We start from the raw sequence: 23623 nt of genomic DNA, 5'->3' as shown, positions 1-23623 counted from the left end.
TGAACCCCCTTTGAAAAGGGTTCGAGATAGGACTGTCCTGTTATAAGGGAGGTTCCAGGGGTGTGTGTGTGTGTGTGTGTGTGTGACAATATAATAAAGATGGGGTCCAGACTGGTTATTTCATTGGTATTTCCCCATTAGATTGAGAGTTCTTCAAGGACAGGCACTGACTTTTGCCTTTCTTTGTCTCTACATCCCAGGCATATAGTAGGTGCTTTTAAAAATGCTTATTGATTGAATGAATGAACATAGAGAGCTCTCAGTTTGAGCAAGCACCCTCTACCAGTACAAGTTGGTGCCATCTCTGCAAGTTACAATCTTGGAGAATAGCCAAGGTCACTGAGAGGTTAAATAATGTGCCCTAGGTGTGTGTCAGAGGCAGGATTTGAGCCTCAGGTCTGTCTCCAAGGCCAGTTCTTTGTCCACTATACCATGACTCAACTGCAGACTAGTGTTACCTTCATAGTGGGTCATAATCTCCCCTGAAGGCCTACTCTCTGGGTGACCTTTCATTATGTACCGACTAGTTTCAGTCCCAAGGCATACAAGCTCTCATGTATCCTACCAAGCTGAAGAGAGCTTGAGGAGACTCAGCAACAAAACCTATATTTCTCTTATCTGATACCAGCCTATCAAGTTGGGTTCTAAACAGCTCTTGGTGAAGATGCCATAGTGGTTTGCCTTGTCCTTCTCCAGCTCATTTTACAGATGAGGAACTGGGACAAACAGGGTTAAGTGACTTGTCCAGGGTCACATAGGTAGGAAGTGTCTGAGGCTGGATTTGAACTCAGGTCTTTTTGACTCTAAGTCCAGCACTCTATCCACTGTGCCACCTAGCTGTCCTTTCTGAATATTAGCACCCACTAAGTAATGATTCTTTTTTTTAGCCATAGCAACTCATGAAAAACTGCTGGTGTGGAAGGTCATAACCTACATCCGTGAAGGTGGTGCCCATAGTGATGAAATCACAGGCTCTTCAAATACTTTACTTGAAACATTAGCTTATAGAGCCAAGTCTCAGGAATTTGAGATCTCCAGTTACTGCACTTTATAGCATAACACAGAACAAACACATTTAGAGCCTTTTGACTTTTCTTGAAAAATAACTTCAAAATGAGTCATGCAGGTGGCCTGTAACCAGTGTAGCTGGCCTCGTCGTTCATTGCCTAGGTGATAACCGGGCACCCCAGTTTTCTTCAGAAAAGTTGCTGGTTTAGGACAGACTCTTTTTTTTTTCTCTCGTAGGTTAGAAATGTTAGCAGAGACCTCCAGTGAGCTCCCGGTCAAGGAAGAAGCAGAGCCTGAATTGTCAGAGGGGATTGACTTTGCAGAAGACCCCGAACCGTGCGTGATTGTGCCTAAGTCAAGTGAGGACGAGAGCGGGAAAGAGACCAGCTGTGCCAATGACCCTCGGAGTCAGCTCCCTACTGTCATGCCCAGCCTGGTGAATATTTTAAGATGTGTTTCTAGAGCAACAACACCATGTAATCTAAAAACAAAACAACCCTCCTCCCCCGCCCCTCCCCCCCAAACATGGGTTTGTCTCTTCAGGGACATTTATATCCTGTGTTCATGAGTCAGAATCTAATCATGAAATGCATTGATGATGTATGAGTGTAGTCTAAGATGTACTGTATGGGCTTTAAAATTTACAAATTGGTTCAAAAGACTAATTCTCAGATAGAGTTTGATATATGAAAGGTAAGCATAGGGGTAATTAAAAGAAATAGGGCTACTCATTTTTTATAAATGCATTTATTTATAAAAGTTCCCATGAATATGTATTATATATTTTTCTTAAATTCTGTGGAGCGCTCACATGTAGAATCAAGGTGACAGTGATTTAAGGTCTAAACAGGGAATGAACATTTGAAACCCACAGAGGGAGTTGACTCTCCTATTGAAAGTTTATTATTGATTCTCTGATTAGCTAATGGATCAGTGCAGACTCAGCAGTACTGTAACAGGCAAAATGAAAGTGATAGTGAGATCCACATCCCAAAAGGGAGAGGTAATATGAAGCTCCAGGCTTTGCTTTCATTCTTTGATGGCCCTTGTTTGAATTTGACTTTCCTTTCCATAAAGCCCAAGGATATATTAAATTGTCAAAAAGCTTTAATTGTATTTTCTGCGTTTAATCAAAACATTTTAACATTTATTTTCTGGTTAGTATTATATTAGTTTTAATTTCCCCCCTCCCCAAAATGACATTAAATTTTAATTTAAAAACTCTTTCCTAAAAGGTCTTTCAAAGCATAAAATTTACCTACTAAAATTTACTTTTTAATTTATATTATTTTATATGACAATAATATATTATATATTTTAGAATATATTTATTATTTAAATTATTTTTGTTTATATAGATTATTATAAATATAAATATATTTATATTATTGCTTTATTGGCTTTCTCAAAAGCTGTTATTCTATCTATCTATCCTAATTTTTGTCCTGGACTGTGACTTCATCAAGGTATGGAGCTCCCAGGGAGGAAACATTAACAATTTAAATCTACTGCTCTCCCTCCCTTCCTCGTCTTCAGGGGTTGCCTGGGACACTGAAAATTTAAGTGACTTCACCAGAGTCACATAGCCAGTATGTGTCAAAAACAGAATTTGAACCCAAGTCTTCCCAATTCTGAGGCTGGTCTAGATCCACTATGTTGTATTTCCCCTGCTATTTTCTAACAAGTGTTAGTTTTTTTAAAAAACAGCAACTTTTAATGGAAGTGTTTTTCTCTGATCCCATGACCAGGCACTCTGGCCTGTAGTATAAAGACAAAAGTTGTCTTTGTGTTTCTTTGGTCTGGTATATGTCTTTTCTCTTCATTTGTGTATGTGAAAACCATCTTTGTATATGTATGTGTGTGTATAGATAGATATAGACATATATATCTATAGATATATAAACGGAAAGAGAGAAAACTATAACAACTTGATGATTTATTATTTCTGATATGCAAGATACTTCATATTGGAATTTAGTATTCAAAACAAATAAGAAATTGTTCCTTTCCTGTCAGGTTGATAAAGAGACAAATACCGAGGAAGCATTTCATGAAAATATGGCGGTTCGACCTAAGGACCGTTCCAGCCTGAGCTCTCGGCAGCATCCCTTTGTGAGGAACAGCATGATCGTGCGCTCCCAAACCTTTTCTCCAGGAGAGCGGAACCACTACATCTGTAGGGTAAGGTGAAAAGCGAGGGTTGCTATTAATTCTAATTTCAGTGAGTTGCCATAAAGAGTAAAAGATTGTGTGTGAGAAATCCCAAATTTGGGATATAAGCAATACCCAGAAATGTTTTTTCAAAAAATATTTAAATGACTTTACTGTTTTTGCTTTTTTAAGCAGATGTTTTAGAGATCAATTATCGCTTCCTACTTTCAATGATTTGGTAGGCATTTATTATTTAATAAGAAAGTTTTATGTGTTGAATGGATAAACTATTTGGGATTCAAGTTGGCGTTTAGAAATTTATAGGATCATACATGTAGAGCCAAAAAGGACTTGTAGGTCATAGGCGCAACAATCTACTTGAAATTTAAGAAAAATATCTTCTGTATAATATAAAATATTTTATATAAAAATATATTTGATGCATTCAATGACATAAACATGGATATTACATACTTATATAAAATGTTATAGTATAAGAACATTATGTCATATGTAAATATAAATAAAACATATAATATAAAAATTTTATATTTTGTTTATTATAGATGAGGAAACAGGTACATAAATGTTAAATTATTTACCCAGGGTCATACAGCTAATAAGGATCTAAAGTAAGCCTTTCTTACCTCAAGCCCAGTGTCCAGTCTACTCTGCCATGTTACCTCTCAGTGATATATACTTCTCTTTACATGTAGCCAGTATATAGTGGCCAGTGCTATTAAGGATATTTCAGACCCTGAAGTCAACATTCTGTTCAAGGCTAAAGCTCCAGAGAGCCCCTTGATAGTAGTAACACCGAGCCCTACCTCTTCTAGAATTGGTTGTATTTTGCCGTGATGTGATGGGGGTTGGTGTTCAGGAGGACTAGCATGTCCGGTGGGAGGGCTTACCGAGCCCTTTTCAGGGCTGCTCATCGGCCTTTGGTGTCTCCCTGGCACTCAGCTCTCACCTGTGGCTCTAGGACAGTGGCCACATCCTGGTAAAACTGTCTTGGCTGATGGGCTAACCCAGGTTGAGGGTAACTAACGCGCCTCAACCTGCTGGGGAGTTAGGGGGAGGTCCACCCCAGGAATGTGGAGACTTCCCCCAATGGATGGATGGATGAGAATAATTTGTTCCAACAGCCCTGAAGGCAACTGAAGCAGGCACCGTGGGGAGATTAGAGCTCGGTCAGACATCAAAGGTGCCAAGGTCATCCACTGGCCATCATTGCCAGGCATCCTGACTTTGTCTTGCCGCTTAACTTGAATGACTCTGGGAGAGAAAGTGAGGCTGATGACTTCGTTCAGCCCTGCCTCACTTAAATCCAATTCATGCACAAGTCAAGATGTCATCCTGTGACGTCATTGGTCCTCTTCACAAACAAAGGGCAAATAACAACAATAATCTTGTAAAGTCCATTCCGGCTCTCAAGAAGGTTGATTGTGATAGAACTGGGCAAAAAGGCAGTTCTAAGGAAAAATGATTACTTTCTTTGGGAATATTTTCTAACGGAACATGAACTACATTCGATTCTGTGTATACACATGCACATGTGTGAAACTGGGCTGTATAGTTATTTTTTTCCCTCTCTCTATTGTGTCTTTGACAGTTAAACCGAAGTGACAGTGACAGTTCCACTTTGGCTAGAAAATCCCTCTTTGTGAGAAATGCAACAGAACGCCGCAGCTTGAGGGTCAAGAGGGTATGTATCACTCTATGTCCACCCCCTTCCCACCCCTTTCTTTCCAGGCAGGTCAGAATTAGTTCATGATCAATGACAGATGTTGAAGATGTAAAGCCACCATGCTCTTAGGCAGCTGTTATAAGCACCCTAGGGTACCCAGAGCTTTAAATGTCATGTCAGTTGTAGAAATGCCTATGGTGGCATGTACAAGTAAGCATGTTAATTTCACTTCCAATATTTTGGAATTTATGGTTATTGAGTCTAAGCCTGAGCTAAAATTTATATCCATGCTATCTATGCAAAAACAATCTTGACGTGTGAACTAATAATAAATATATATTGAAGGCATGCTTAGTACCCAGCAGTGTGCCAGGGACCAAGGGGATTAGTGGGAGACACTAAAATCCAGAACCTGCCATCTGGGGACTTAATGTATGAGTTAGGGAAGGGGTAGGGAACCTGTGGCCTTCTAGGTCCTCAAGTGCTGCCTTTTAACTGAGTCCAGGTTTTATAGAACAAATCCTTTTATTGAGAGGGTTTGCTAAAGAGTTGCTATAAATATTTTTGTACATACAGTTCTTTTTCCATTTTCCGTCATCTCCTTGGGATATAGACCTAGCAGTTTTGTTGGATCAAAGGATATGTACAATTTTGTAGCCTTTTAGGCCTAGTTCCAAATTGCTTTCCAGAATGGTTGGACCAGTTCATTATATCACCAGCAGTCCAGAAGTATACCTATTTTTCCCTCTTTCCCTCCAGCATTTGTCATTTCTGATAGGTGTGAGGTGGTACCTTAGAGTTGTTTTAATTGGCCTTTCTCTAATCAAGAGTAAAGTAGGACATTTTTTCATATGACTATAGATAGCTTTGATTTGTTCTTCTGAAAACTTCATATTCTTTGAGCATTTATCAATTAAGGAATGACTTTCAGTTTTATAAATTTGACTCAGTTCTTTACCCAGTATATATTTGAGAAATGAGGCCTTTATCAAAGAAACTTGCTGTAAAAATTTTTGACATTACTTCATTGTCTATGGTACCTTTTAGCAAAATGTAATTCCCTGATTATCTCTTTTAATTAGGTCTATTTTTGCTTTTGCTTTGTCAGAGATCATGATTGCTATCCCTGCCTTTTTTACTTCAGCTGAAGCATAATAGATTCAGCCCCGTTCTTTATTTTAAGTCTGTTGTGTGACTTTCTGTTTCAAATGGGACTCTTAATAAACAACATGTCATTGGATTCTGGTTTCTAATCCATTCTGCCATCCATTTCTCTTTGATGGGTGAGCTCATCCCATTCACTGTCACAGTTATGATATACACTAACTGTATTTTCCAACATGCCATTTTCTTCTCACTCCCCCCTTCTCTCTCTCTCTGTCTGTCTGTCTGTCTCTCTCTCTCTCTCTCTCTGTCTCTCTCTGTCTCTCTCTCTCCTTCTCTCTGTCTCCTTAAATATCTATTTTGCTTCTCACCACTCCCTCCTTTAATTTGTCTCCTCTTTATCATCTCTTCCTGCCTTTCTCTTATCCCTTTCTCTTTCTATTTCCATAATGGGTTACATTTCTATACACAATTGAGTATGTATATGTATATATAGTCTTCCCACTTTGAACCAGTTCTAATGAGAGTAAGGTTAAACATTGCCCACCACCATCTTCCACTCCTCATTTTCCCCTTCCCTGTACAAGTCTTCCTTGTGTTCCTCTTCTGTGTGAAAAAATTTGCCCCAATTCTGCCTCTCCCTCCCCCTTTTCCCCGAGCATCCCTCCATCTCAAGCTCTTCGTTATTTTGGAGATAATTCCGACATAATCGACTTCACACGCACGCCCCTGCTCACGTAAGCTCCCTTTTAGTTGTCCGAGTGATGTGAAGTTCTCTGGAGTTGCGTGTATCATCTTCCCCCACGGAAATGTGAACAGTTGGATTTTATTGCGTTTTTTATGATCGCTCTTACTTGTTTACCTTTTCATGCTTTTCTTCAGTTTTCTGTTGGAACATCAGATTTTCTAATCAACTTTGCTGTTTTCATCAGAAATGCTTAAAAGTCCTCTCTTTCATTAAATCATCATTTTCTCCCTGGAAGGATTATACTCAGTTTTGCTGGGAAGGTTATTCTTGGTTTTAATCCTAGCTCCTTTACTTTCTGGAATACCATATTCCAAACTCTCCCCTCCTTTAACAAGGAAGCTGCTAAATCTTGGGTGATCCTGACTATGGCTCCATGATACTTGAATTGTTTCTTTCTGGCGACTTAAAATATTTTCTCTTTGACCTAGGAGCTCTGGAATTTGGCTGTAATATTCCTGAGAGTTTTCATATTGGTATCTATTTCAGGGGAGTTCTCTTTACTTCCTCTTTTGTAGGAATTCTAATTAAACTTGTGCCCAGACTGTGTTTTTCTCTGAAGCTTTGTTTGTAGATATTTTGGAATCATTTACCTCTCCTAGGTTTGTGTCTTGAGAGTGTCTTTTTTTATTGTAACTACTCTTTATGATGATATTCTTTTTGTGTCTTCAATTTTGTAATCCTACTTCCTTGGTTTGTACTTTATATTAGGGCCAGGCACCGTGCACTTCTGGAGGAAATTTCTGAGCTAAATTAATGTCCTCTTGGGTCCACCTCCTGCTTTCTTAGGGGTGTTAGGTATTGTGTTATTCCAGGATCTCAGGCACAGTCTAGAGAGCTAATTCAGGGCACATTCTGATCTTCACCTCATGGTCTGACCTCTGCAAGTTCCTGAGCTGGGTTTGGGTCTGAACAACACACCTGTGGGCTTTTCCCTAGTTGGAGTTGAAGGAGACTGCTGCTGAACTCAGCTACTCTGAGCCAGCTGAAAAATGCTACAGCTCCAGGCTCCCCTTTGGGCTTGGATTCCTGCTTCGGGTATTCTGGTGCATGCTTCTTATTAAGATAAGGGGTGTACCTGAGATTGCACTCTGTTCTAGGTGTCAGAGCCACACAGTCTCTTCTTGTTTCAGAGCTTGCTCCTTGGTCAGTAGACAGCCTGGGGTCCAAGACTGCTCCTCACTTTGGAATGTTAAATTCCTGAGTTCAGGCCTCCTGTTAAGGCTTTCAGTGGATTTTTGATCTAGAACTGGGTGGTGAATGGTAGAGCTGCCAATTGGCACCTTTTGCTACAAGGTTAGGTCCCTTGGTGTTAGGTCTGGGATTTCTTCTTGCCCTTGTACATAACTTTGGGTCATGTATTAGAATGCTTCCCTGCTAGCAATTCTGGCTAGATCCCATCCCCACTTTTCACAGTCTCCTTTGTCTCTCTAAGCCAACCTAGCCCAGAAAAATAATTCGCTATGATTTTTTTTCTTGGATTTACTGATTAGGGTTTGATCTAGTACATTTTCTGTATCTTTATGGAGGAGAGTCCGTTTTTATTTTTTCTTGCTGTTCTGCTATATTGGCTTTGCAAGTGGTATATTTGGGAAGGACTATGATAGAAAGATAAGACATTAGTAAAGTTTTCTTTAAATAAAAGCACCTGCATTTTATTAATTGCAAATTATTTTCAATTCATTACTACCATCAGCAATAAATATTGCTTGAACTATCAAAAGTCTACCACTGGGGAACTTGAACTCAAGTCTTAGTGGCTAGGTGACTTTGAACATGTGACTTAACTTCCCAGCGCTGCTATCTAAGACTGAGCTGAAAAAGATAATGCCAACCTGGTGGAGGGAATTTCCTCATTTAGGAGTTTCTTTTACCAGCAAAGTCATGGACCTAATTCCTGTCTCTTTTCCTATTACGTGGAAGGCCTCTACTAGACAACACATTTTGGGGTCCAGTTCCAATCCTATATATACTTAAAAATAAAACTTCATTTCCCCTCCCCTTAAAAGAAACTTTTTACAGTATCAGGGAATGAAGTGTGTTCCAAACAAGTAAAATTTCCAAATAACTGAAAATTACAATTTTAAACTCCAAAAGTTTTAATTTGACCATTTTGATCTAGTCTCAGCTCTGTTTCTGTGTCACTGTTTACTTTTTTGTTTGTCTGTGGTGCATAGTTGGCTTCAAAATGCATACATGTATATATATTCCTGCTTTAGTTAATGAAATTTATTGATTTATGGTCATTGACTGTCAATTAGGATCAATTGATTTAACCTTTTCTTGGTATTTCAGGGTCATCCCTGTAAACAGCCATTATTGTATTGTTGAATAATATAATGATATTCCTGGGAGCTATTTTGTTAGGAGCCCTCTCTACCCTTTACACTAAATAGCCCCCTGCAATTGTTCTCTTAGTCCTTAGGCTTGTTTATTGTACTTTTTCTTTCTCTACCCTCCCTGTCAGTCATCACTATCGGCATATCACCCCAGGATAGCCAGTCAGCCCCTTGTGACTCCCTGTTTTTAATCATCAGTGGATCTGAAAGTCATACAGACAGGTACATCAGAATTATGTGTTTCATGAGAATAAACAGAGTCTATGTAAGGAGGACCATCATTGCCTCTTATTACTAAAATGCATAGATTTCTCTTTGAATCATGTTTTATTACAAACTCCACAGCAATTGGAACAAGTACTAATAAAATACATAATAAAATAATCTTAAGAATTATGTACAGTTTTTAAATGAAAGAATATAAACTTTAGCAAAATAATAACTTATTTGCTATCTCCAATCTCTTTGCCATCTCTACCCCTATGAAATTTTGTTGTTTATTTTGTGTAATCCTAGTTAATATGAATATTCCAATTAGACTTTCTTCACCTTCTATCACTTCTTTTGTCTTGTTATTTTAAATACAAAATTATATTACAAATATATCAATTAAAACAGTTTGCTCAGCCATTCCTAAATCATTTCCCTTTTTTCTGTTTTGCTACTAATTGCTAATTAATGACTACTTTGTAAATTACTAATTTACTATTTATTTTTATTCTATTTTATATTCTTAATTTCTAATTTTTAATTAATCAATTTTTAAATTATTTATCTCTAAATATTTTTGTACAGCTAGGACTTTCCCCTCTTTTGTTAACATTCTTAAGCTATCATCGTAGTACTGGGATCACTAAGCCAAAGGACATGATCAGCTTTTGTAGGTTTTATTGTCTACAATACATAGGGTTTTTAATATCTGTTTCAGATCCTTTAAGGTCTTTTTAAAAAAATAATAACTTAAAAGTTTGGGTGTTGAATCCATGAATGACATGGTACTGTAACCTAATTCAGACTTTTCACTGATCAGTATCTTAAGTACCAAGTATTAAATACTCCTAGTATTCAGGGATAGACAGGGAAGCCAGTGAAAAGAGTGCTGGGCTCAGAGTCAGGAAAACTTGTCTTCCCGAGTTCAAATCTGCTCTCAGACACTTACTAGCTGTGTGACCCTGGGCCAGTCAATTAACCTTATTTGCCTCAGTTTCCTCATCCACCTCAGCTGGAGGACAAAATTGCAAACCACTTCAGAATTTTGGCTGAGAAAACTCCAAATGGGTTATGAAGAGTTGGGCATGAGTGAAAAATTCAAGAGTGGAAGAGATGGATAAAAGCATAAGAGAACTTCTGAAGTGAGTGTAGCAGCTAAGCCACAGTGGGATTGCTAGGATGTTAGTGACTTGTATTGCTAGAGCCAGTTATTCTGGAGAAACTTTTTTGGTAAAAGGTTCATTTTAATACAGGTTTTCAGCTAATAGGAATAAACTGGAAAAAATGAACAGAAAAGGGTAATCCTGAATAAGGGATATATGGTGATAGCAATGATTTAGCCATAGAAAAATCCAGAATATGCATGAAGGTTTATCAAACAGGTGAACATGCCACATTAAGTCTTCCTTCTCCAAACCCAAGTGTGCAGGAGGATGAAGAGGGATTTTAAGGCCACCCACTTTTTCCATGCAGAAAACAAATGGAAGCTATTTGATGGTGATGATGTTGTGTGTGTCTGTGCGCGTCTGTGTGTGTGACGGGTTCAAAATGAAGCTGATGGAGGGTGATTCTTGTTTATATTACATATTTCAGAAGTAGGAGAGGACATAAGGAAAGGCAATATAGGTACTTAGGGTAGTCCTGTACCTAACACATAGTAGGTGTTCAATGAGCAGTTGGTTTTGGTAATGATGGGGTTAAGTATGGCCCCATCCAGAGCTGCAAAATAAGGACAGTGGAGTTGTCATAATCCCCAGCCCTCAATGGTCTTTCTCTTCATATCCATGCAAACTCAAGGCCTTTCTTTCTGCTCTATCCAGTCTTTGTAAATCCTATCCATTTTTTTTCTTAAAATTTCTCTACACTGACCTCTTCCTCTCCATTTCCACTGCCATCACCTTCATCTATACACATCCATGCATTAGTAGACAATACAGTGTAGTAATTATATGGTCTGTCATATTCTTTTCTGGTTCACATTTGTTAGTCCTCAGGGATTGGGACTGTGCCTTTATTCCTTTTAACCCCCAGAAGGACAGAGCTAGATGCATAATTAGGTGTGGGTTTGGTTTTCTTTTTTAATGTCAGTCAACAAGCTTTTATCAAATGCATATATTAAGTTCCAGGCAGATGCTGAGTGTTGGAAATACACAGAAAGGACAAAAAATAATACAGTTATCCCTTCCACATCATGGGGTTGGGGCGCAGCGCTCCCCTGGAAAATGCACACAAAATTTTTTTACCCTCCCTTTGTACCAGAGAAGAAGTCTGGATTTTTTCTTTTTCCTTTGCAGACTGTTTACAGTACCTTATTATAAAATTTGGGTTAAATAGACAATATGTAGGTCATCGTTAAGTAAAAATACTTTTTCTGTGTCATTTCCTGGCCTTAACATGTTTTCTGCGGCTTCTGTAAAACTCCCCCAAAATTCCCTTTTAGTTTCTTAGGCCAACCCACAATATATCAAAACTGCAGTGGGGAAGTCATGCTGTGGAAGGGGTAGCTATAATAAGAAATCCCTGCTGTCAACAAGCTCACATTTTAATGGAGGGAAGGGGAGAACAATATGCAAACATCTATGTATTAACAAGATTGATAAAGGATAATTGGGACTAATCACCTCAGGGATCATGTGATGGGTAGGCTTTGACCTGATTTTTTTTTTTGAGGGGGGAAGGCAAGGCAATTGGGGTTAAGTGACTTGCCCAAGGTCACACAGCTATTCAGTGTCAAGTGTCTGAGACTGGATTTGAACTCAGGTCCTCCTGACTCCAGGACTGGTGCTCTATTCACTATGCTACCAAGCTACCCTGACCCATACTGTTTATAGCATGCAAGGGTGAAAATCAGGCTGAAGGAACCATGATTCAGGGAAATGGAAGCATGCAGATTGGAGTTTAAGCTCATCTGGGAGGGGGCTAGGAGGTTTCCTTGGCCTGCCTAGGATTTGGAAAACCACTTTGGGTCTAACTTCACCTTCATTGGCATTGCCATTGGACTGTGAATTCTTCAGTGGCACAGACCATCTCTTGCCTTTCTTTGTTACCCCCAGCATTAATAAATATTTATTGAATTAATTTCTGAAAGCCAAATGGATTTGTATGATCTGATCGTACTTGTCCTGCAAAACAAAGTTGAGGAGTGGGGGAGGAATTTAATCTCTTGAAATGTATCTTGTGTTTCCTATTGAGAGAAGAAAATATTCCATTTTATGTAGGTTTCACCATTTCCCAGCTCATGGTTTTTGTCTCCCTTTATAACCATGCAGACCGTGTGCCCGCCAGTCTGTAGAAAATCTGCACGAGAACACCCCCCGCGCACATCTCTTGACTTGGAGTTGGACCTTCAGGCGTCTTTGACGCGGCAAAGCCGCTTGAATGATGAGCTGCAGGCCCTGCGTGACTTGCGGCAGAAGCTGGAGGACATGAAAGCCCAGGGGGAGAAGGCCCTTTCTGCTGCTGTGCTCGAGGATGAGAGGTTTCAGAAGCTCCTGAAACAAGCTGAAAAACAGGTACCAGTGACAGCGTTTCTGTCTTTTCTCTGCCTTTCATTTCTGAAGGGTTTGGATAGAGTTGTGTCTAATCTGTTTCAAAGGAAAAGAGGGTCCTGCCTTAAAATTTGAGAGTTTTTTTTTTTAATAGTATCTTCCAAAGGCATATTTATGTTACTTGTTTAGAACTTGGAATTTTTGTACCCATAGGAACAATGTAGGAGTTCCACTTTGCAAATATGAGATATGGGCTGGGCAGCAGTTTGTCTAAAGATTGAGGTGTTTCATTTCATCCATTTATTCCTCCCTTTCTTCCATCCTTTTTATTTTTTGTAAAAAAAGTCTCCTTCCAGTCCCTCCTCCACCCATTGAGAAGGCAAGCAATATAATATCAATTATACATGTGCAATCATGGAAAACATCTCCATATTAGCCATGTCGCCCCCCCCCCAAAAAAAATAGGTATTCACCTCCAGAGAAAGAACTGATATTGTCTGAATACAGATTGAAGAATGCTATTTTTCCCTTTCTTTCTTTTTGTTCTAGTCTTCTTATACAAAATGACTAATGTGGAAATGTTTTACATGATTGCACATGTATAACCTATATCAGATTGCTTACCGTTTCAGTGAGAGAAGGGAAGGAGCAAAGGGGTAGAATTTAGAACAAAAACTTTTTTAAAAAATCGAATGTTAGGGGTGGCTAGGTGGTTCAGTGAATAGAGCACCAGCCCTGGAGTCAGGATGACCTGAGTTCAAATGTGACCTCAGACACTTAACACAAAAACTAGCCATGTGGCCTTGGGCAAGTCACTTAACCCCAATTGCCCTCCAAAAAGCAAAAACAATCATCATTTTAGCATGTAAATGGGGAAAAAATAAAATATTTTTTAAAAAAGAAAGAACATTTTTTAAAAAGAAAAAAAATATATATATATATAATTTTTTTTTTTTGCTTTTTGGAGGGCAATTGAAGTTAAGTGACTTGCCAAAAGTCACACGGCTAGTTTTTGTGTTAAGTGTCTGAGGCCGGATTTGAACTCAGGTCCTCCTGACTCCAAGGCCAGTGCTCTATTCACTGTGCCACCTAGCCACCCTCTAAAATATTCTTTAAAAAAGAAACTTAAAAAAAAAGTTACATTATAATCTGTATTCAGTTCATTTTCTCTAGAGGTAGATAGCATTTTTCATTGTGAGTCTTTCAAAATTTTCTTGGATCATCTATTGATCAGAACAGGGAGCTTTAGTGGGCTGCAAGCTTAATAGTATTCAACAGTATGATATGACAACCCCCCCCCAAAAAAAATTAGCTAATGAGATACTATCCTGCATTAAGAAAGACATGCCTTCCAGGAGTAAGAATGTTCTGGTTCCTGAGCGGAGTACATCTGAAGCTTTGCGTTCAGTCCTGGCTGCCCCATTTTAGGAAGGATACAGATTTCCTAATAAGCAGGAAAGCTTCCAGGGCAAGACAACCAGAATAATGTAGTGTCTCAAGTCATTGCCATTGGAGAACCTGGGGCTGTTTAGCTTGGGGAAGAGAAGACACAGGCGGCAAAGATCAGGATAATTCTTCCAGCTCTTATCAAGGGCTTTTTCATAAAAAGAGGTCAGACTTGTTCTTTGGGGCTCAGGCAGAGCCAGGAGCAACAGATAGAAGGGGCAAAGAGGAAAATTTAGTGCTGTCCTAAAATGGAATGACTGAGCTGCCTTGAGAATTAATGGTTTTCCCCTCCCTCCCTGGAGGTCTTCACACTAAGGCCAGATGGCCATCCAGGGGTGTGTTTTAAAGGAGATTCATTTTGGGCTAAGGGTTGTGCCAGATGGCTGCTGAGGGTCTAACAGGGAGAAATCTTTTTATGATTCTCTAATTCTGTGATTCCCATGCTTACCCTCCAAAACCTGTTTTGTTCATAATATAACAAAAACAAGAAAAAATCCTTTTCCCTTCCAGCCAGTTGCCACCTGGTAGGATGGAAATGTGGCCCCATGAACACACATAACCCTCTGCAGCTGTAGCTTCAGGTACAGGTAAAGACTGCCTTTAAAGAGGTCAATAAAGAGACTTTGGGCCTTTTTTTTCTTTTTGGACCTTTTGGAGGTAGTCAGTCATAGGTGCAGGATATTTGTTTTTTTATTTAGCATTTTATTTTTCCCCAATTACATGTAAAAACATTTGTTTCTAAAAATTTGAGTTCCAAATTCTCTCCCTCCCAACCCCCTCATTGAGAGGGCAAGTAATTTGATCTAGGCTATACATGTGTAGTCATGTAAAACATTTCCATTAGTCATGATAGTCGTTTTTAAAAAGGAAATGCCTGTAAATGTCATTGTGCATTTCTGAATGGCTGAGCACCAATGGAAGAACGTAAACAATAGCTTCGTAGTCACTCTCCCTGCCTCCTGTCTTTCCTTTCTCCAACCTTCCAGCCACCAAAATAATATTCCTACTGCACAGGTTTGTGTGGTAATCTGAGGCTTCTTTTCACCTGTAGGATGCAAGGCGAATGTCTTAGCCCAGGCATTTCAAGCATTGCCCAGTCTGGCTCTACCCTTTCTTTCTTTCTGGCCTTATTCCTTATTATTCTTCTTTACAAGCTCTACCATACAGCCAGACTGGATCACTAACTGCCCCCCAGTCTCATGTTGCCATTTTCCACCACTGCGTTTATTCTCTAGCCCTGGAGTTCACTTTCTTCATGCCTGCCTGGCAGTGAAGGCTTCCCTCCCCACCTCTCCCTAACTCCTCACGCTGAAAGTGTTTGCTCTCAGATTTTCTCATTCTTGCCTCTCTTCTTTGCCCTCAATCACATACCTTCAAATAAGGTTTCAAAAAAATTATTATTTTTACACACGTAAATGCTCATCATGTCAATCACAATAAGTTATCTTTTGTACTTAACAGCAAACAAAACTTGAAGCACTGACTTTCCCCCAGGTTCTTGCTAAACAAAACATGCAATGGATAAAATAAATTTTTGCATTTAGTGTAATATTATTCTTGTAAACATGAAGAAAAACAAATGTCCAAGGAACTAAACCACCACAATTCCCTCAAATCCTAGGGAAATATAGTAAAAGTTTGCCTATATGTGTATGTGCATGTATGTGTGTATATACATAATACATATGTACATATATTTGTATGTGTACATCTATATGTACACACAGACATACATGATTGCCACCGACATTGTTATTAGCATTACTGAAAATGTTTGATGAGTCTGGAAGACATAATGAGGCTGATGACTTTGTGCAGTGCTGCCTCACTTAAATCCAATTCACGCACAAGTCAAGATGTCACCCCATGATGTCATTGGTCCTCTTTGAAAACTAAGGACAAACAAAAACGTGTAAAGTACTTGGGGCAGCAGTACTCAAAGGGTAAATTATCCTTGCACTTTGATAGCTGAGTGGAGAATGGACGAGAGACATTAGAGATATTTAACAAATACTTACTGAATTGAGATGTATATCTTGGTTGGGAACAGTCCAAGTTGGACAATGAACTGGGTCCAGATTTGAAGAGTGAAGGAGATCAGGCTGGATTACATTTGGAAAATGGGGCAGCATTTTTATTGATTCAAAGTGCTCGATGCTGTGAAAACCCATCTCTCCAACACCAGCATTCTCTTGCGAATCACATTTATTAGAGGTCTTTATGGTTTATGGAGCTCTTTATTCACAACTCTCCGAGGTAGCCAGTGCAAGTAAGGTAGTGATCTGCTCAAAGCCCCTAAAAATCGACAAAGCTGGGTTTTGAACCCAAGTTGTCTGACAGTCTGGTGTTTCTTGCTCTGTCACACAGTTTGTCCCTGTGATAAGCCATTATCTTCTGAGAATAGAGATTTAGGCTGGTGTACATCATGTTCTTGATATCTGCTATGTCTAAGCTAGGAACCAGTTTCACTAGTGACTGCTCTCACAGATAAATAATGCTTCTGAGTTTTCAGAATTGGAACAAAGGAGCTTCCCTGTACCTTTCTCTGGCCAAAGCCTTCTGTGCTTTGCCATCACCAATTCAGTTTAATCTAAAGCCACTTTTAGTCAATTTTTCCTATCTCAAGACCTCTTAAGAACAGGCATTTTCTTAGCATCTCTCATGTTGATGACATAAGTACAGGTCAGTTCATTATAGACAGATCAAGGAACTCTAATCAGATTTCAGGTCTTTCCAGTAGTGAACCAGCAATGCAGAGAGCAGAGATTCCTAGATGCTAATATGCATTAAGTTAATAGATTTAGATCTGGGTGGGACCTCATAAGGCCCTTCATTTTACAGATGAGAAAATAGATCAAGAAAAGTCCAATTCAATCCAAGAGACATGTATTAAACGATTCTCTCGTGCAAGGCACTGTACTAACTGTTGGAGATTCAACAACAAAATGAAAAATATTCCCTCAAAAAAGAGAAGGATTGGATCATTTAGAGGACAAAGGTGATTGCAACATATAAATATAGCAGGTGTGTCCCACTTACCCAGAGCCAGGCAGGCTACATTTGCCCCTTAGGATTCTAGAATGCCACAAGGGGTTTGGGCATCTCTTGCTTAAGCTCACATCAGCCCTGCTTCCCCATCCATTAGGTGTCAGTAACTAGTGCCTCTAATCACTTAATATCAATTAGCTTAATTATCAATAATTATAAATTATTAATTGTCAGTATCAAAAAGCTTAATTATCAGTTAGCTTTTACAAAGGCATACCTGCTTCAAAAGCCAACATACAGATACTTGCCCCAAATGTCTTAGGGGCAACTCTCCTCTCTACCGCCTTGGTCTTTGGGGAAATACGCTCAACTTAGCTCGGTTCCCATATAGCACTGTCACACCAAGTTCAGCTCTAAACATGACATCAGTACCAGATGAGTCCTCGTCCCACCTACTGCTATGCCAGTGATCACCCCCTCAGTGATAGGGAATAGATACTGCACTGACCGGCCAATTCAAACCCTAGGATTCCTTCCTGGTCTTTCAAAATTCACAAGATTAGAGGTTCCACTTCTTTCACCTGGAATAGATGAGAAATAATGCAGAGACTAAGGTCCTTTCACAGCTCCACATGATCCCAGAGGGCAGAAGGCCCCAAGGACCTTCCCCTTACAGTGGGGTCTCTCATTCAACACTGTAAACAGTCATATCATGACAGTGCAGCCAAAGCTAGAAAAGTCCAAAATAAACTTAGGCTGAGGCTGATGGAAGCCTTTTAAAGATGTCCCCTAGTTCTAGCCAGGTGGAACAGTGGATAGAGTATAGGCTCTGCAGTCTGAGTTCAAATCCGACCTCAGACAAGCTGTGTGACCCTGAGCATGTCACTTAACCCTGTTTGCCTCAGTTTCCTCATCTCTCAAATGAGCTGGAGAAGGAAATGGCAAACCACTCCAGTATCTTTGCCAAGAATACCCCAAATGTGATCACAAAGAGTTGGACATGACTGAAACAACTCAACCACAAGAAAAGGTTCTATTTCCACAGTAGGTTGAAAAAAGCCTCCCCCTAACTACATGGTCAGCACACTAGAAAAGTTACAGATTGTCTACACATGCTCCCACAGCTTCTCTATGAAATGTCTTCATGCCACATCATCACCACCCTCCCCAGAAACAGGAGGCTCATTTCCCCATTTGTACAGATGCTGTCCCAGGCATTCCGCACATGCACCAGACCTCTGTTACATGAGTGCATAAGTGTATATGGAGTCATTTGCGGAGGTGAGAGAGCTCCAGCCACTGAGAGTAAAAAGAATGGCTTTCCATAGGAGATAGTAAATGAGATGAGCCTGGAAGGGATGGAGAGGTGGTGATAAGGAGAGTTTTCACAAGTTACTTCCCCCTTTTTGCTTCAATTCCTTGCTATCAAATGAGCTGGAGATGGAAATTTAAAGCACTCCAGTATCTTTTCCAAGAAACCCCCAAAATGGGAGTTGGACCCAACTGAAAAACAGCTCAACAATAACTGAATCTTCCTAAGAACTAAACACATCAAATACACAGTGAAAATATTATCTCTGTTTTATAGAAGAGTAAATTGGAAGTCAGAAAGGACTTGCCCATGGTCACAACTAATAACTGTCACAGACAGGATTCAAACTCAGATTTCTTGAGTCTGTCCCAGTCCAATGTTCTTTTAACCACAAGGAATCTAGATAGTGCAGGGGATAGCATGCTAGGTGTGGAGAAAGGAAGACCTGAGTTCAAATTTTACTTCAGACACTTCCTCACTGTGTGACCCTGGGCAAGTCACTTGCCTTCTGCTTGTCTCAGTGTCTTCATCTATAAAATGAGAGTAGTAATACCTGCCTCACAGGCTTCTTGTGAGGGTCTAATGAGATACTATTTGTATAAAGCAATATAAACACTAGCTATCATCATTATTTCAACTTTGAAATAGGTCATAGAAAATAATAACTTTTTAGAAATAATCTTAGAAAGTAAACCTATTCAATTTAGTGCTTTACAAGTAAAGTCTTAATAATGTATTATAGCATAAAATCCAGCTATTTTCATTTTATTGTTATTATTAAAACTGAGTGGAAGCAAAAGGGATCTACTTTTGTCAAAGGGAGAGAAAAGAGAGGAGAGTGAATAAGTATCTCAATTGAATTAGTTGCATTCCCCTTTTTTTCACTGGTGTTCACAAAATGTTAAAAGACCTAGAGGCATGTCTCCTGCCTGTTGGACATTCATCAATGAGGGATTTATTGAGGGACGTATTTTAAAAAATCATTCCACTAGCCATGTGACCTTGAGCAAGTCACTTAATTCCAATTGCCCTCCAAAAAGCTCCCTCCCCCCCCCAAAAAAAATCATTCCAGGCAAGGAGCCATAAGTGGATTTCAGTCTTCATCAAGGGGGAGGGCAGTGGTGCCCACACTAATAAGATCAGATCCAGCAAAGTACTAAAAATATCCTTTAAAGAGAAAAAAGGGATTATATAAACTAGTAAAGTGAGGGCATTTGAATGGACAGAACCCTAAGATGGAAATCAAGAGACTTGATTTTTGATTCCAGCTAAATCTGTAAACAACTTTGTGATATTCAACAAGTCATTTTTCTCTCACTGGGCCTGAGTTTTCCTTCCACAAAATGATGAAATTAAAATAGACGGTTTCTAAAGGCTCCTTCAGGTTTATGGAAATATGAGAAACAACTCATTCTCTTCCTGCTGCTGCTTTTCATCCTATGGCAAAGAGCATGTGTGATTTTAAATGGTACCCACAGATTTCACTTCGCCACCCTTACTTCTCTCCACTGTTAGATTTATAAAGTACTCAAGCTGAACCCATTAGTTTTTGTCCCAGATTGTGTTGTTTTTCTGCCCCAAAGACCAAAGCATTTCTATCTGTGTTCACCACAAGAAACTTCAGAAAATTACAATAGCCCATCACACCTTGGAACTTTTCTTTATTGCACTGAGAAGGACACTGAACCACGAGGCATAAACCCACGTTAAGATCTTGTGCCTACCTCTGTCAGCTATATGACCTTGAGGAAATCATTTCATATCTCTGGCTTCAGAGTTCCCTTGTGCAAAATGAAGGTATGTGGTTAAATGCTCTCCAAGGGATAGAATAGCATCTACCTCCCAGAATTATTATGAGGATAAAATGAGATCATATTGGTAAATGCTTTGTAAACGTCAAAGTGCCCTACAAATGCTTATCATTGTGTTATTCCTGTTCCAAAACTCCAACACCAGAGACACAGGCTGGCATATCCCCTGGTTAACCAAGCTCTGGGGTTTGCATTAACAAATGCCACGTTCATTTGACTCTGTTGATCAAATGTTAAAAATTCAATTAGCTTTTTTAGTCCCTAGTGAAAATAAGATTGTCTGTGATCCAAAATAGTTATTTTCGTGTTTTGGCCTAATAAATTGCCTTCATAAGAAAATAAATTTGTTGCCATGCTAATTATACTTAACCTTGGATTGTAATTGCATCATGACCAAGTAAGGAAACTTGTTTAAGAGGTTAGATGTAGTCAGAAAGAGGGCCCTTTTCCATAGCATCAGAAGCTAATTAAATTCTCTACATCATTGATTACATTTGTAATAGCCATTGACTCACGGTTTTCAAGATTTCCTTGGTTTCAAGAACCGACACTTTTACTTAAGTAATAATAATAAATATTATAATAACATAATGTTACAATAATATATAATGTATAGTGTTATAATAATAAATAATAACCAACTTAAATAATAAGTTTGTTTGTAACGGGATAGCTACCTTAAAGAAACCGTTAAGTAGATTTAGGAGGTGTTAAGCTTCTAATAAAACACTCTGAACTCTTCCAAAGAAAATATACACCACGATTTTATTTCCTCCTATATGACAAGCTTATTTACATGATTGTAATTGTATATCCCTCTGCTGCACTGATGAATATGGTCAGAAATTGAGGGACAACTTGTATGTTTCTTAATTATTGTGCTTTCCTTCTTAAATGGTAGTTTTCTGAAAACTGAAAACAGATTAAAATGGAGAATTAGGACATGACACTCTTGGCTTCAGTATCATCATCTGTAAAATGGGGATAATAATAGCACCTGCCCACAGGGTTGTTTTGAGGATCAAATGAAATATTTGTAAAGCAATTAGCATAATGTCTGGCACATAGTGGGTGCTATATAAGCACTGATGATTATGATTTTATCATCACCAGGTGTGAATATCAAGGAAATTTATACTGTGAATTATATTATATTATATTACATTACGTTATGTTATATTATATTATAGAATTCCAGTTCTCTTCATGGGATTTTTATCTGGAATATTCCATTTCAACTAATTCAGTAAATGAAGAAACTGAGGCCCAGAAAGTTTAAGTGACATAACAAAAGTCATAAAGGTGTCAGAAAAGCAAAGGAATTGATCCACAACTTCTGACCCTAATCCTAACACTCTTTCCATTGTACCATGCTATCTTTGCATTGTTGTTGTTGGGTTGTGTCTGACTCTCATTGACTCCATCTGGGTTTTTCTTGGCAAGAAGACTGGAGTGGTTTGCCATTTCCTTCTCCAGCTCATTTTACAGATAAGGAAAGTGAGGCAAACCGAGTTAAGTCAGTTGCCCAGGTTCATACAAATTGGGAAGTGTCTGAAGCCAAATTTTACTTCAGGAAGTATGAGTCTTCTGCCCTTTTCATTACAGAGAGATAAAACATGTGTCAAGTTAGTTACTGTGCTGTGTGCTAGAGATACAGTTTCAAGCAAGCCAGACAGCCTCTGCCTTCAAAGGGCTTGCATTCTAATGGAGGAAGACAATGGGGCTAAAAACCTGGGGAGAGGTGGTGGATCGGGGAGAAAGAGGGAAGCACGGAGTTTGGCAAAGAAGAGGAAAAGAAAGCTAGAAAGTTATATTGGGAGTGAAGTGAAGCATGGCTGGGCCTTTTTTTTTGTTTAATTGGTGGTCCGGGTAGACAGTGACCACTTAGGAAATCAAGGTCTTAGTATCTCCAGGGTGGAAAGGTGGTTAATGAGGATGAGAAGTCCAGAGAGTCAAGCTATTATTGTGATTGATTATATGTTTGTCTTTACGTATTTTATAGCAAATGTGTCTCTGGGTGTGTATAAAATCATGGTTAATACTCCTAGAAACAATTAAAAGTTACCATTTCCCTCAATTCCTCAGGTTCTGTGACCGTTACTCTGCTTGAGCAACCTTAAAGGTAGTCACATAGCCCATCCCATCGTAGAAAACTGCTTAATCTCTAACATACTGAACGTTGGTTGGCATAATGTTGGTCGCCCACAAATAAGTTCTGAGATAGATTCTCTCAACGAATACCTGGAAATTGATTTTTCCCCCTAAGTAAATAAGCCCTATTTCCATAAACTACACAAGAAAATTGGTCTCATTGTCTCACACTTGACATTTGCCATGGACAATTTCGAAGATAGTAGACGACTTCTGCTTATAAATAGAGAAGCATATGAGACACCCAAGAGAGTGTAGAAGAATTCGCTACGGTCAGTAGGACAACAGAACAGGGCATATGAAGTCCTGGAGAAAAACTCGTTGGTTTTTGGGTTTTTTTAGAACTTCTGTACTTTGGGGTAGAGATGAACTGCATGTGACCTGATACCCTCTTCCCATTTGGTCTTTAGGGATTTGGCCCACATCCAAGTTTTACAAAGCTGACAGTGCAGTCCTCTTGGACGACGGTTAAGGGGAAGGAGAAAGGATACTAGGACACAACCCCTAGAAGATCATCCTACAAGTGGTTTGGGGGAAGTGGCCGAGCAGGAAAGGTTCAGACTAGAAAAAGACAGACCTGACAAGAGAGCCATGTTGTAAATATACTGAAAGCCCAACCACAACCCCAAGCATATAGCTTCTGGTTTTCTAGCCCAGGATCATAGGTTGAGAGCTAGAAGGGACTTTAGATGCCATCCAGTTCAACCACCTCGTTTTACATTTCGGGAAACTGAGGCCCAGAGAGGTTACATGACACAGTGGCCTGGAAAACTCGTGTGTGTCATATGTGCCTCTGTCCACAAGAAGTTGACATCCCTGGTCTGTCTGTGTGACCATCATCTTCTCTCTAGGGTTTGATTTCCTCACTTGGTATGAGACAATTGGACAATATGATCTCTGGGGTTCCTTTTAGCTTCTGCATCTAGTAATTCTGTGACCTGTGATAATATATTCCTATACTACATTATTACGGTTAAAATGATTTTTAATAGGCTATTGAATTCAATCCTCACAACTACCTAATATGCTCCATAAAGTAATATTAATGTTTCACATTGGTAATGGTAAGAGAAATGCAGTTTAAAATACTGAGGTTTCAGCTCATGGCCTGATATCTGGCAGGGATAGGGAGGGAGGGAGGGAAGGAAGGAAGGAAGGAAGGAAGGAAGGAAGGAAGGAAGGA

The 23623-nt window shown here is 39.2% G+C and overlaps 1 protein-coding gene across 1 annotated transcript in view; it reads left to right on the top strand.

Annotated features, from left to right (window-relative positions):
- The window catches only part of WWC2 (WW and C2 domain containing 2), a 260140-nt gene that overhangs the window by 213206 nt on the left and 23311 nt on the right, over positions 1–23623 (top strand). Inside the window, exons 18-21 of the mRNA XM_069096538.1 lie at positions 1246–1444; positions 3025–3189; positions 4772–4864; positions 12514–12756. Coding sequence (XP_068952639.1) covers positions 1246–1444; positions 3025–3189; positions 4772–4864; positions 12514–12756 — 700 coding nt within the window. The remainder of the gene's footprint in view (positions 1–1245; positions 1445–3024; positions 3190–4771; positions 4865–12513; positions 12757–23623) is intronic.

Source organism: Petaurus breviceps, unplaced genomic scaffold (genome assembly GCF_028583685.1).
Source record: "Petaurus breviceps papuanus isolate PSGF00001 unplaced genomic scaffold, PetGlider_PUasm1.0 126, whole genome shotgun sequence".
Taxonomy (NCBI): domain Eukaryota; kingdom Metazoa; phylum Chordata; class Mammalia; order Diprotodontia; family Petauridae; genus Petaurus; species Petaurus breviceps.
Note: the sequence above shows the minus strand (reverse complement) of the source record. Positions and strands in the feature narration are given on the sequence as shown.